The sequence below is a fragment of the Nycticebus coucang genome, chromosome 6, assembly GCF_027406575.1.
Source record: "Nycticebus coucang isolate mNycCou1 chromosome 6, mNycCou1.pri, whole genome shotgun sequence".
Lineage (NCBI taxonomy): Eukaryota > Metazoa > Chordata > Mammalia > Primates > Lorisidae > Nycticebus > Nycticebus coucang.
Genome location: NC_069785.1, coordinates 45133757 through 45147729, shown reverse-complemented (window position 1 = coordinate 45147729; position 13973 = coordinate 45133757). Strand labels below are relative to the sequence as shown.

At 37.9% G+C, this 13973-nt stretch overlaps 1 protein-coding gene across 3 annotated transcripts in view; it reads right to left on the bottom strand.

Moving 5' to 3' along the window:
- TMEM62 (transmembrane protein 62) overlaps positions 1 to 13973 on the bottom strand; it is a 47397-nt gene that overhangs the window by 21829 nt on the left and 11595 nt on the right. For 2 of the 3 annotated variants that reach the window (XM_053595043.1, XM_053595045.1), the window contains 4 exons: positions 12468 to 12592; positions 12201 to 12323; positions 9338 to 9493; positions 5364 to 5523 (listed from right to left, as the gene is read on the bottom strand). In XM_053595043.1, the coding sequence (XP_053451018.1) occupies positions 5364 to 5523; positions 9338 to 9493; positions 12201 to 12323; positions 12468 to 12592 (564 nt within the window). The remainder of the gene's footprint in view (positions 1 to 5363; positions 5524 to 9337; positions 9494 to 12200; positions 12324 to 12467; positions 12593 to 13973) is intronic. The other variant, XM_053595044.1, reaches the window with a different exon arrangement.

Sequence of the window (13973 nt, the reverse complement as noted above, 5' to 3'; positions counted from 1 at the left end):
GCCCTCGAGTTTGAGGTTGCTGTGAGCTATGATGCCACTGGTATTCTATCTAGAGTGATAGAGATGCTGTCTCAAAAACAAAACAAAACAAAACAAAACACACACACAAAGGAATTTAAACTCCATTTCCTATATGAACTCTGCATCTGGCTACCAAATAGAAGAGGGAAATTTTTTACAGTACTACTCTAATTAATATTCCTATAATAAAGAGTATTTTATAATACTCACTATTATTTTTTGTTTGTTTTTTGGCCGGGGCTGGGTTTGAACCCACCACCTCCAGTATATGGGGCCTGTGCTCTACTCCATGAGCCACATGAGCTGCCCCAATACTCACTATTATTAATACTCATTCCATAATACTATTTTATAAGTGATATTATAAGAAATCACTCTAATAAGAAAAAGGATCTAGGCAAAGATCACCAATCACTGCTACAAACCCTTAGGGAAAAGCTGGCACAGGCATGAGCCAGCACTGTGCTTGAGCAGGCTTGACTGGCTCACCAGAGCCAATTGTTCAATTTTCAGCAATGTTGTGGCCAATTAGCATGGTGCTGATAGCTAAAAAGCAGCCATGGTAGGAATATCTATACTATTTGGATTAGCACAAATCAGGGAAATGCTACAAATCAGATTTCTCCCCTGTACTGCCATAATCCACCCCTGGTTGTTAAATATTTACTAGCACACCAATGGATAAGGCTACAAACACCTGAATATACTGATCCATATTAACATTACAGAAAAAGAGACAATCAGATACTATGAGCATCCTGTTAAAAGCATAAAACATCAGGTGAAGTAATCTTGCCAAAAAACTGGGAGTTCAGGGGAAGAAACAGAGGAACATACTAAATGATACTACAAGGATATAAGCAGCAAAAATCTAGAATACAGGGAGGTCTACAGGACCAAAGATCCAGTTTCCAAAGAAAATAAATTGGGGCAGCGCCTGTGGCTCAAAGGAGTAGGGTGCCGGCCCCATATGCTGGAGGTGGCGGGTTCAAACCCAGCCCTGGCCAAAAACTGCAAAAAAAAAAAAAAAGAAAAAAGAAAAAGAAAGAAAAGAAATTGTAAGGGAAAAAAGGGTGGGGGGTTGGGTGGCTACAGAGTAAAATAGACAAATCAGCTAAATGCAATGTATGAGCCTTGTTTGGATTCTGATTTGAACCAGTCAAATGCAAAAATATATGACATACTGGGAACAATAAACACTAACTGGATAGTTTGATATTAAGCTTGATATTTTTCAGGCATGGCATGGTAACAAGATTATATTTCTTTTTTTTTTTTTTTTTTTTTTTTTTGTAGAGACAGAGTCTCACTGTACCGCCCTCGGGTAGAGTGCCGTGGCGTCACACGGCTCACAGCAACCTCCAGCTCTTGGGCTTACGCGATTCTCTTGCCTCAGCCTCCCGAGCAGCTGGGACTACAGGCGCCCGCCACAACGCCCGGCTATTTTTTGGTTGCAGTTTGGCCGGGACCAGGTTTGAACCCGCCACCCTCGGCATATGGGGCCGGCGCCCTACTCACTGAGCCAATATTTCTTAAATAGTCCTTATCTTTAAGTGATACATGCTGATATATTTACAGATGAAATGATATTGTGTACAGAGGGGACACAGGGATAAAGAAGAAAGAAGATTAGCTGGGGCAGGGCACATGCCTATAATCCTAGCTACTGGGGAGGCTAAGGTGGGAGGATTGTTTGAGGCCAGGAGTTGGAGACCAGCCTGGACAATATAGAGTCACCTCATTTCAAAGAAAAACAGATAACAAGGTTGTTCATGAATTGATAATTGTTGAGATTGGTTAATGGATTCACGGGAGAATATTACAGTATTATCTCTTTTGTATACTTTGTAAATTTCCCATCATAAAAAAGTGTTAAAATAACAAAAAGAACTTACACTGGTGTTTATCAAACTTGTATGGCTCCAACCAAATATGCTTATTTTACATTATAAATTCTTGTTTTAAAGCAGGGGTTTTTCTTTAATTTTGAGATACAGAGACTTCTAGAATCTACTCTTTAAATTGGCAAAGCAGGCTCGGTGCCTATAGCACAGTGGCTAGGGCACCAGCCACATACACGGGAGCTGGCAGGTTCAAACCCAGCCCAGGCCTGCCAATCAACAATGACAACTGCAACCTAAAAATAGCCAGGCATTGTGGCAGCTACTTGGGAGGCTGAGGCAAGAGAATCGCTTAAACCCAAGAGTTTGAGGTCTCTGTGAGCTGAGACACAATGGCACTCTACCAAGGGCGACATAGTAAGTCTCTGTCTCAAAAAAAAAAAAAAAAAAAATTGGCAAAGTAGGTACAATACTAAACTACTGATTATCAAACTTTAGTACACATCAGAATCACCTGGTGAGATTGTTAAGACACATGCTAGGACCTATCTCTAAAGTTTCTGATTCAGCAGGTTTGGAATGGAATCTGAGAATTTGCACTTTTTACGAGTTCCCAAATGATGCTAATGCTACTCATTAAGGATCTACATTGAGAATTGATCTAAAGGTCTAGTCTCTAAAATAAAATACCTAAATAATTTTGTAAGAAGTGTTAAACAGGGCAGTGCCTGTGGCTCAGTGGGTAGGGTGCCAGCCCCATATACCAAGGGTGGCAGGTTCAAACCCAGCCCCGGCCAAACTGCAATAAAAAATAGCCAGGCATTGTGGCAGGCGCCTGTAGTCCCAGCTGAGGCAAGAGAATCTCCTAGGCCCAGGGGTTGGAGGTTGCTGTGAGCTGTGATGCCACGGCACTCTACCAAGGGTGATAAAGTGAGATTCTGTCTCAAAAAAAAAAAAAAAAAAAGATGTGTTAAACATATATAAATATATGTGATTTCACATTCTTACTAAGGACTCAAAAGCATCCAGAAGTATTTCAAGGAATGTAAGCTATAGTTTTTCCTTCTTAAAACTGTGGGAGCTGCATATCTTATAAGGAGATTAGGCACTGAAGGGCGTTGACCATAGCTCAGTGGGTAGGGACACCAACCACATACACTGAGGCTGGCAAGTTCAAACCTGGCCTGGGCCAGCTAAAACAACAATGGCAACTGCAACAACAACAAAAACAAAAAATAGCCGGAAGTTGTGGTGGGCACCTGTAGTCCCAGCTACCTGGGGAGGCTGAGGCCAGAGAATCACTTAAGCCCAAGAGTTTGAGGTTGCTGTGAGCTATGATGACACAGCACTCTACCCAGGGCGACAGCTTGAGACTCTGTCTCAAAAAAAAAAAAAAAACGAGGCCCTGAAGTTCTAAGGTGATCTAAGGATCTGGGCATTTTCCATTCCTACAGCTGCTCCTAATGCTTCCTCATGACTGTAAAGAAAAGGAACAGTTTCTTCTAGGTGCATATGTACCTTTAAGTCTCTTTAAAATGATCCAACTTCTAGTATGAAAGGTATTAGAGACTTCATGCCCAGACATCTCTCCTTCCTCCTTCTACTTTCTCCCTTTAAGTTTCTTCTTCCTCCTATGCAGAACATATCAAAGTTCGGTGACATAGCAAAGTGCCTTCTCTTGTGCAGACATATGAGTTTCCCCATCTACAAACTGAGGATAAAACTACCCACCACATAGGATTGTTATTTTTTTGTTGTTGTTGCTGTTGTTTTTGAGACAGAGTCCCACTATGTGTCCCTTGGTAGAGTGCCGTGACGTCATAGCTCATAACAACCTTAAATTCTTGGGCTCAAGTGATTCTTCTGTCTCAGCCTCCCAAGCAGCTGGGACCACAGGCGCTTGCCACAATGCCTGGTGATCTTTTTTGTTGTTGTTGTCTAGCAGGCCCGGTCTAGGTTCAAACCCACCAGCCTGGTACATGTGACCAGTGGCCTAGCTGCTGAGCTACAGGCACCAAGCCCACATAGGATTATTATGTGGACTAAATAAGAAATTCTAAGTGTCTGGCATCTCCTTAGAAGGAGCTCAGTAATTAGATTCTTCCTGCTCAACTTGTTCCTCTGTGTGTGTATGGTGGGGGGGAAATGATGAAAATAATTAAATATGTTTTCTGAAGGATTATTTGGTGTTTCAAATTAAGTCTTTTTTGGGGTACAGAGTCTCATTTTGTCACCCTTGGTAGAGTGGTGTGGTGTCATAACTCACAGCAACCTCAAACTTTTGGGCTCAAGCAATTCTCTTGCCTCAGCCTCCTAAGTAGCTGGGGCGACAGGTGTCCACCATAACACCTGGCTATTTTTACAGACAGGGTCTCGCTCTAGCTCAGGCATGTTTCGAACTTGTGAACTCAGGTGATACGCCCGCCTCGGCCTCCCGGAGTGCTAGGATTAGAGGTATGACCCACTGTGCCAGGCCTTTCAAATTAAGTCCCAACATTAGAAGATTAAATAGTTAAGAATTGTCAAAAATCATAAAGTTGTAGAAACTAAAAGGGTTTCTTTTGTTTGTTTTTTTAAGAAACTAATTTCTAAGCACAGCTCACCCCTTAAGAGTTTGATGAAACTGCTCTATTTGGGGAATAATTACATTTTCTATTTTGGCAATTGCCAATGAATTTAATACCCCAAATTAAGACAGACAGTCTGGGACTCAATACACTAACCAATGCATATTCTCCAAACAAAAAAGTTCTAAAGTTCCAGACGGAGCCTGTGGCTCAGTGAGTAGGGCGCTGGCCCCATATACCAAGGGTGGCGGGTTCAAACCCGGCCCCAGCCAAATTGCAACAAAAAAATAGCCAGGTGTTGTGGCAGGTGCCTATAGTTCCAGCTACTCTGGAGGCTGAGGCAAGAGAATCACCTAGGCCCAAGAGAGCTGGAGGTTGCTGTGAGCTGTGACACTACAGCACTCTACCAAGGGCGACAAAGTGAGACTGTTTCTAAAATAATAATAATAATAATAATAATAATAAAAAGTTCTAAAGTTCCATTCATCCCCTGAAAATTCTGTGACCTCAAGCTTTCGAATACTGACACAATTTTCCTTACACTTACAGACAACAAAGGCAGGGATACACAAATACATGTTTTCTGACTTATTTTACTATCTTTGAGTATACTGGGGAATTTGCCCTTATGATTAAAAGACTTTGGGGGGAAAAAAGTCTTTTTTGGCCAAAGTTAGAAAAAATAAGAGAATGATTTCCTGAAGATATAATAGGAGGAAGTATGGCCAGTAATCACATACTCCACTTCTCTGCCTAGTTTTTAGCCTAGTAGTTAAATTACTCATAAGAGCCTATTTTCAGAATATACTAAATACCATGTATTCAATGTTTTCAATTAAACATAGTTCCTTTACCAATTAAAATAGCCAGAAATCAAAGTTCATTGTGGCTATAGTCTATTAACTTATATAACAAATATAAATTACTAACTTACCTGGACAATTACTTCTATGTTATGCGTCCCATTACTGTAGTTTCTAGGATTCCACTTCAGTATGAAAATAGGACCAGACAAATGAACAGCTTGCCCTAAATGCACTCCATTGATCTTAACTGTGACAGAAGTAATGGAGGATAAGGAAAAGGCCAAGACTCTAAAAGGAGAGCATATATAAAACACACGGTTTTTAGGTATTTCTTGTTGTTTTTTCAGAAAGGAGAAAAACCCTATTATAACCTGAAAATTTGTAAGTATAGCAAAACCATCACATTGTACATAGGGACTATTATTCATATAATCTGGTTTCTTTCTAAATGGTGGATTTTGGAGTTGTACAATTCAGCAAATCTGACTTGGTAAGAAATTAGGTACTATTCTTTCACTTTTTAGAAAGCAAAAAATAAATAAATAAATAAATAAACTTTCTTTTGACAAATAAAGCTAGGATAGATTCAAAGTTCTTTCTGAAAAAAACCCTGAAGTCCTGGCTTTCCTTCTAGGAAATGAATGTAGAGTGGAAATCTCATTTTAATACTCTAATGTCAAGCCTACCATCTACTCATTTGTTTCCCAGAGCATCTGCCCAGAAGAAGCAAGGTCATAATCAGAGCTAGGCTTTCAGACCCTTTCATAGAGTATGGTGTCTAAACCTGATATATAGTTCCCATCAAAAAACCTGAATGACAGATTTGTGTTCTACTTCATTAGTAATCAAAACAATACGCACAAACATCTTGGTATCATTTCTTTCTAATTAATTAATAAATATTTTTTAAAGTATAATATCTAATAACGATAAGAGTGCTATAGATTTCCATATTGCTTGGAAATATTATAAATTAGTCTCTATTTTTAAAAATAACTGGATACCTAGGGCACAGATGAGTGGATAATGTTACAGTCACCATGGAAAACAGTATTTTTTAAGCAGCTCCTTAAAAAATTAAACAGACTGGGTGCAGTGACTCATGCTTATAATCCTACCACTTTGGGAGGTTGAGGCAGGAGGATCACTTGAGGCCAGGAGTTCAAGACCACCCTGGGCAATACAGTGAGCTCTTGTCTCTACAAAAATTTTTTTAAAAAATTAGGTGGGTTGGCTGGGTGCATTAGCTGATACTTGTAATCCTAGCAATCTGGGAGCCTGAGGCAGGATGATCACTTCAGGTCAAGAGTTTGAGACCAGCCTGAGCAAAAGCAAGACCCCATCTCTACTAAAAATAGAAAAATTAACTGGCATAGTGGCATGTGCCTGTCGTCCCAGCCACTCAGGGGGCTGAGGCAAGAGGAATGCTTGATCCCAGCAGTTTGAAACTGCAGTGTTATTAACACACCACTATACGCTAGCAGGGCAATAGAGTGAGACCCTGTCTCCACAAAAAAGTTAAAAAAACAAAAAAAAAAATTAAAGAATGACCATACGTTTATGATCTGGCAATTCTACTTCTGGGTATATATCCAAAAAAAATGAAATTTGGGGCTCAGACAGATATTTGTACACCCATGTTCACAGAAGCATTATTCAATATAGCCAAAAGGTAGAAGCAACCTGAATATCCATCGATAGATGAATGAATAAACCAAATGTGATTTATACATACAATGGAATATTACTCTGCCTTAAAAAGAAAGAAAATTCTGACATTTGCTATAACATAGGTGAACCTTGAGGTCCTTAAGATAAAGGAAATAAGCCAGTCACAAAAGGACAAATATTGAATGATTCCACTTATATGAGGTAGCTTGATTAGTCAAATTCATAGAGAAAGAAAGTAGAATGAAGGGGGAAAAGGGAAGTTATTGTTTAACAGGTGAAGACTTTCAGTTTACGGCCAAGGGTGGTGGCTCATGCCTATAATCCCAGCCTTTTGGGAGGCTGAGGCAAGAGGATTGCTTGAGACCAGGAGTTCAAAACCAGACTCTGCAACATAGTTAGATCCCATCTCTACAAAAAGTTAAAAAAAAAAAAAAATTAGCCAGGCATGGTGGCATGTGCCTACAGTCCCAGCTACTCCAGAGACTGAGGCAGGAAGATCACTTGAGCCCAGGAGTTCAGGGTCGCAGTGAGCTGTGATCATATCACTGCATTCAGTCTGAGCAACGAAGTAAAACCCTGTCTCAAAAAAAAAGAATTTTGGCTTTAGAAGATGAAAAGAGCTCTGGAGATGGACAGTAGTAATGGCTGCACAACAATGTAAACTTAAGATGAACTTAATGTCATGGAACTATACGCTTAAAGATGGTTAAAATGGCACATGTTAGCCCATGTGTATTTTACCACAATTTAAAACAATAATGATTTTAGCTCTAAAAAGAAAAAAGTAATGGAGCAATCTTTATTAATAGTCATAAAAGAACTCAAATTCTTTCACCTAGAATCTCACTTCTAGAACTCTTATCTTAAAGAAATTATTCAAGTTAAGAAAGAATCTATGTACACCAGATGTTCATCTTAAAATAAGAAAAAACCTTAAAGTTCACCAATAAGATATGAGAATGGTCAGATAAATTGTGGTAGAGTCTCTGTGTTGCAAAAAATAATTAGAAATTAGAATAGACCATGCCTTATGATTATAACTGTATCAAAACATGCTTAAAAGAGAATGCCTCAGAAAGAACGCTCAGAAATGCTAGTAATAGTTCTATGTATTAGAGGCCAGGTACAGCAGCTCACATCTATAGTACTAGTATTTTGGGAGGCCAAGGTAGAAGGATTGCTTGAGGCTAGGAATTTAAGACCAGCCTGGGCAATATAGTGAGATCCTATCTCTAAAAAAATTTTTTTTAATTAGGCATGGTGGCGTGTGCCTTTAGTCCAGCTACTCAGGTGGCTAAGGTGGGAGGATCACTTGAGCCTGGGAGCTGGCTGCTATGGTGAGCTATTATTGTGCCACTATACTCTAGCCTTGGCAACAGAGTGACACTCTGTCATTACAAAAAAATAAAATAAAAATTTAAAAAAAGAGTTCTATTAGAGGTACAGAAAAAACACACTTATAATCTCATTACCCTGTTTTCCAAAAGTGGTTGTATTGTATTATTTTTCTTTTCTAACCTTTTTTATTTTGAGATAGAGTCTCACTCTGTCACTCTTGGTAGGGTGCCATCAGTGCCATAGCTTACAGCAATCTCAAACTCTTGGGCTTGAGCAATCCTCTTGCTTCAGCCTCCCGGATAGCTGGCACTACAGGCATGCACCACCATGCCTAGCTAGTTTTTCTAGGCAATTTTTCTAGAGACAGGGTCTTGCTCTTGCTCAGGCTGGTCTCAAACTCCTGAGCTCAAGCAATATAACCACCTCAGCTCCCAGAGTGCTAGGATTACAGGCATGAGCCACCATGGCCAGCCTATATTATTTTTCAAAATAAAATTTAATAGAGTATATTTTAAAAATGCTTGGTCTCAAGTGATCCTCTTATTTCAGCCTCCCAAGTAGCTGAGACTACAGGTGCATGCCACCAAGCACAGCTAATTTTTCTATTTTTTGTAGAGACAGAGTCTTGCTATGTTGCTCAGGCTGGCCTCAAGTGATCCTCCTGCTTCAGCCTCCCAAAGTTCTAAGATTACAAGGATAAGCCACCTCACCCAACCAGCTTTTGCTTTTTTGAAAGGCTTTGTAGCAGAATGAAAAAAATATTTCTGATATATAATGTAAATTTATTTTATAAATAATCTGATATATAAATTTGCAATGTAAAAACATGCAAATTTAAAGCTGAAATAAAATACACAAAAATAATAATGGTGGGATTATAGGTTACTGTATAGTTTTTAAAATTTCATCAGCTCAAAAAAATTATACACTTTTTAAATAAATGAAAATGGAATAGTAAGAAATTTATCTTTATATAATGTTTAAGTTGCTGAGAAACTAAAATGGGATATCTCTTAGCTTTCACATTGGAATGCAATCACAATGACTTATTCTCCATCATTATCAAACTGAAAGCAAATGAATTGCTACATACCTGATATGTGTTGAGTGAAAAAGTCTTTCTAGTGGTTCATGTTTAGCACAACTATAGCGGAGTGATTTAGGATTTGTGATAAGAACTACAGGCCACTTGCCAAAGATCAAATCTGCAAAGCTAAAGAGGTCATGATCAAAAGCAAAGATCCGGTACCTGGAGACCAGAGGATAATAGGGTAACTTAGTCACTTTTTTTATAAGAGGGCATGAAGGTAATATGTAGAACAAATGTAAAAATACAAAACCAAGACTTTTTTTAACATGATAAAATTGAATACAGAGTAAATAATATTGTTTCTCTGTTTTACTTCCCTTACCACTATTACTTTATCCCTCACATCTGTAGTATTAACTGGACTCTCGTTAAGGCAATGAATTCTGTTCTGCCCTAAAACAATGCCTGGTACATACCATGAACTTTTTTTTTGAGACAGAGTCTCACTTTGTTACCCTGGTTAGAATGCTATGGCATCAGAGCTCACAGCAATCTCAAACTCTTGGGCTCAAGTGATCCTCCTTCTTGCCTCAGCCTCCCAAGTAGCTGGGACTACAGGGGCCCGCCACAATGCCTGGCTAAGCATGCACTCTTTAATTTTTAAATAAATACATGTTGAAGTCATTCATTTTATTCTTATACTTTAAGACAATTTTGAACCTAAGACATTTATCCTAAGTCTAATTACCTCACATTCTTCGTCCCACCAACAATGCTACATAAAATATTTAAATGGTTGGTATGAACACAGTAAGAAACCTTTCGGACTGCTTCTATACCATTGTTTCTATAATATCAAAGAAATCAAAGTTGTTCTCATTTTCCAAATGTAACAACAAAAGGTATAAAATGTTCATTAAAGATGCATCAAAGTTTTATATTTTCTAACTTTTAGAAATACAAGAAGAAATCATTGGCTATGCCAGAAACAACAATGGTCACCAAATACTCCACGTGCTCCCCCGAATATCCCAGTCTCCCTAGTTGGGGCCATGTGACTAGTTCTGGCCAATGGGCTATGAACAGAAATGACATGTATCTTGCCTCTGGTTCAAAGTACTTAAGTGTGAATGTGAGTTCTCTGTGCCATGGAATTGACATGTTGAAATGGTGGCATTACAAAATGGAGGAAGTCTGAATACCTGACTTAATCCATGGAAGAGAGTTGCTTTGACTCACTTAATTTATATGAATAGAAAACATTTGTTATGGTAAGCCACTGGTATTTCCAGATTAGTGATATTTCTGGATTTATGTGCATCTACAACAAGGTCTAGCCTAGTATTATTAATACAGTAGAACCTCCATAGTTGACCTACATTGACCACCTCCTTAAGTTGACCTAATTTTCATTGACCAGACATGCACCACATGTACATATCAGTACAGTAGCCCTTAGTTCCTTATTTTGACCAGTTTGTTACAGTCCCTTGGCTGGTCAACTTTCTGAGGTTCTACTGTATACTGTTTTCAAAAATTCTTCTATTATAACTAATCCAATTTAAATGTTTATAAGGGCTGGTAAAAGTTAGATCCTTTCAATAAACTCTAGATAAAACCCCAAGGGCGGAACACAGGAAAGCCAACAGGGACAGAAAGAACGGATACAATTTCATAATATCACAACTTAGAACTGGAACTGTAGCATTTAGAAGAAATAAATCAGCTGATTGAAGGGTTAGAAAGTTTATTTGACAAAAAGCAATCACAGCCTAGTCCATGGCCTCATAGCTATGATAGACAGAATAGACAGGTCTTCGCTCAAAGTAATTATAGTCACCAATTAATTATAGGCTTCTAGTGTAACCTCTTACACAGTTTCTGGAAAAGCCAACCAAAATGTAGAAGTACCATTCAAGATGTAAATCTATCTTTTAAAAATAAAAAAAGATGTATTAGCTCAACAAATACTTGAGTGCACAGTATCTTGAGAACACTAGGTTTGAATAAATTAAATACCTATAATGTTAAACAATCAGATGTTAAATACGGTAATAACCCTCTATACTTGATAAACTATTTCACTTAAATACTTCTCAAAACAACGTATATCTAACTATACTACATGATTTTCATAGCTACATTATTTTCTGTTACAGAGACTTTAATAAAACTATGATTTATTTGAAGAACTTAAGTCACTAACACCTTATAGCAACAACTGGTATGCTAGATATAAAATTTAGGGGGAAAAATACATTTCTAGAATAGTGTTTCTCAAAGTATGATCCACAGTCTACTTAGAGGGCTTTTGAAAAATGCAGTTTCTTGGTCCCTAACACAAACCAACACAATCTAAATTTCTAGAGCAGGCGTCCTCAAACTTTTTAAACAGGGGGCCAATTCACTGTCCCTCAGACCGTTGGAGCGCTGGACTATAGTTTAAAAAAAAAACAAACTATGAACAAATTCCTATGCACACTGCACATATCTTATTTTGAAGTAAAAAACAAAATGGGAACAAATACAATTCACACCGCTTCATGTGGCCCGCGGACCACAGTTTGAGGATGCCTGTTCTAGAGGTAGGTCCTGAAAATCTTTACTTTTAATAAGCTCCTCTGCAACTCTTAGAGTTTGAACTATTTTCTAGTGGCTATATCTTGAAAATCCAATGTAACATAGTGATGATAAACACCACTGCTGCAATAAGGTTTTTGCAAAATGACAAAGACTCCCAGCTACATATGTTACTTTTAAAAAGCAAAAATATCACAAGTTTTTCCTTTACTGGGATCACCCATGATAAAAATAAGCTATCATTTCTTTAGCAAAAATCTACCATTTCTTTGCAAAATAAGAAATCTATCATTTCTTTAGCAAAACTTATGTATATAAGTTCTATTTTGTGAGGTAGTTCTCTTACCTTCTATTATCCTTCCAGTCGCCCACCTCAAGTTCCAAAGTGCCCTGGAAGTGACGAGTGTGCAAAACAGGCATCAGTCCACCAAGTGTATGGAGGTGCCCACACAAATAAGCTGTAGCCGAACTACCCAATGAAAAATAAATGGAAACATGAATAAAGATAACATGTGGCAAAACTAATAAAAATGTCTCTTCAGAAAAGCAAGATAGTTACCACAGCACAAAAGAACTAAAAACAATTAATTTTGATTTTGGAAGTTTGTCTCACCTCATAATTGACCGGATTCCTGGTGATGGAGAAAAAATAGTGGAAGTTGTAAAGTGTCCAAACCAAATTGTATGGTTGCTTTGACTACTTTCCTTGGCCAGTGATAAGAGCTCCTCCATTCTTGTCTGAAATGGAAGGATCTTTAATCTAATGTCAATAGATTAAAAAACTCCCCCGAAGTTTTACAGTATCAATTATATTGTATCTACAGCTTAAAACCTACAAGTCAGTGACCTGTATGACCTCTGTAAGTTTCAAACTGTTTTCACATACAAAACATTTGATCCTAAAACTGACACTGCAATAAGCAGGGCAAGTATTATCCTCATTTGGTAGACAAGGAAATTAAGAAATAATGAAGTTGCCACTAATCTTTTCAGCTTTGCAATTAACAAAGAGGACATTGAAACGAAACTAAAATAGCATCACAGAAAGACTTGTGTCTAAAAGTTCATAACAGCTCTATTCATAATAGCCAAAAATCTAGAAAACATAAATAAATTACAGTACATCCATATAATGGAATACTACTCAGCGATAAAAAAGAAAGAACGACTAAACACACAACCATGTGGGTAAAGTTCAGAAACATTATACTGAGCAAAAGAAGCCAGGCCCTAGAGTATGATTTCATTTATACAAAATGTTAGAACACTAATCTACAGTCATAGAAAATCGATCAGTTGTTCCCTAGGAGGTGAAGACATTTTCAGGATGATGGAAATGTTCTATGTCTTGATTGTGGTGACAGTTATGCCAGTATATACAATTTGTCAAAATTCTTCAAACATTTAAAATGAGCATTTTTATTATATGCAAATCATACCTCATAAAGTTGATTTTTGAAAAATAACTTGCTCATTCATTATGCATTAATTAGTAAATAATTATATTATCTATAAAGAGCTTATAGTAATAAATATATGGATCCTACCCTCAGACTTTCTAATTTGGTAAGTTTGGGGTAAGGCCAGGGAATTATTACATTCCCACTGATATTCATGCATGTGATCTTTGAATCCTATGTTAAAAATCACTATTCTAAGGAATAGGATTTAATATAAATTAATCAACTTGGACTAAAGACTTGGTACAAGGGATCTGCCTGCCTCATCTTCTAGAGCAGCGGTTCTCAACCTGTGGGTTGTGACCCCTTTGGGGGGTTGAATAACCCTGTCATGGGGTCGCCTAAATACATCCTGCACATCAAATATTTACATTATGATTTATAACAGTAGCAAAATTACAGTTATGAAATAGCAACAAAAATAATTTTATGGTTGGGAGTCACCACAACATGAGGAACTGTATTAAAGGGTCATGGCATTAGGAAGGTTGAGAACCACTGCTCCAGAGTAACTGGAACTATCGGTGCCTGCTACAATGCCCAACTAATTTTTATACTTTAGCTGGTCTTGAACTCCTGAGCTCAAGTGATCTGTCCACATTCGCCTCCTGGAGTGCTAGGATTACAGGCCTTAGCCTCGGTGCTCACCCATTCTGTTT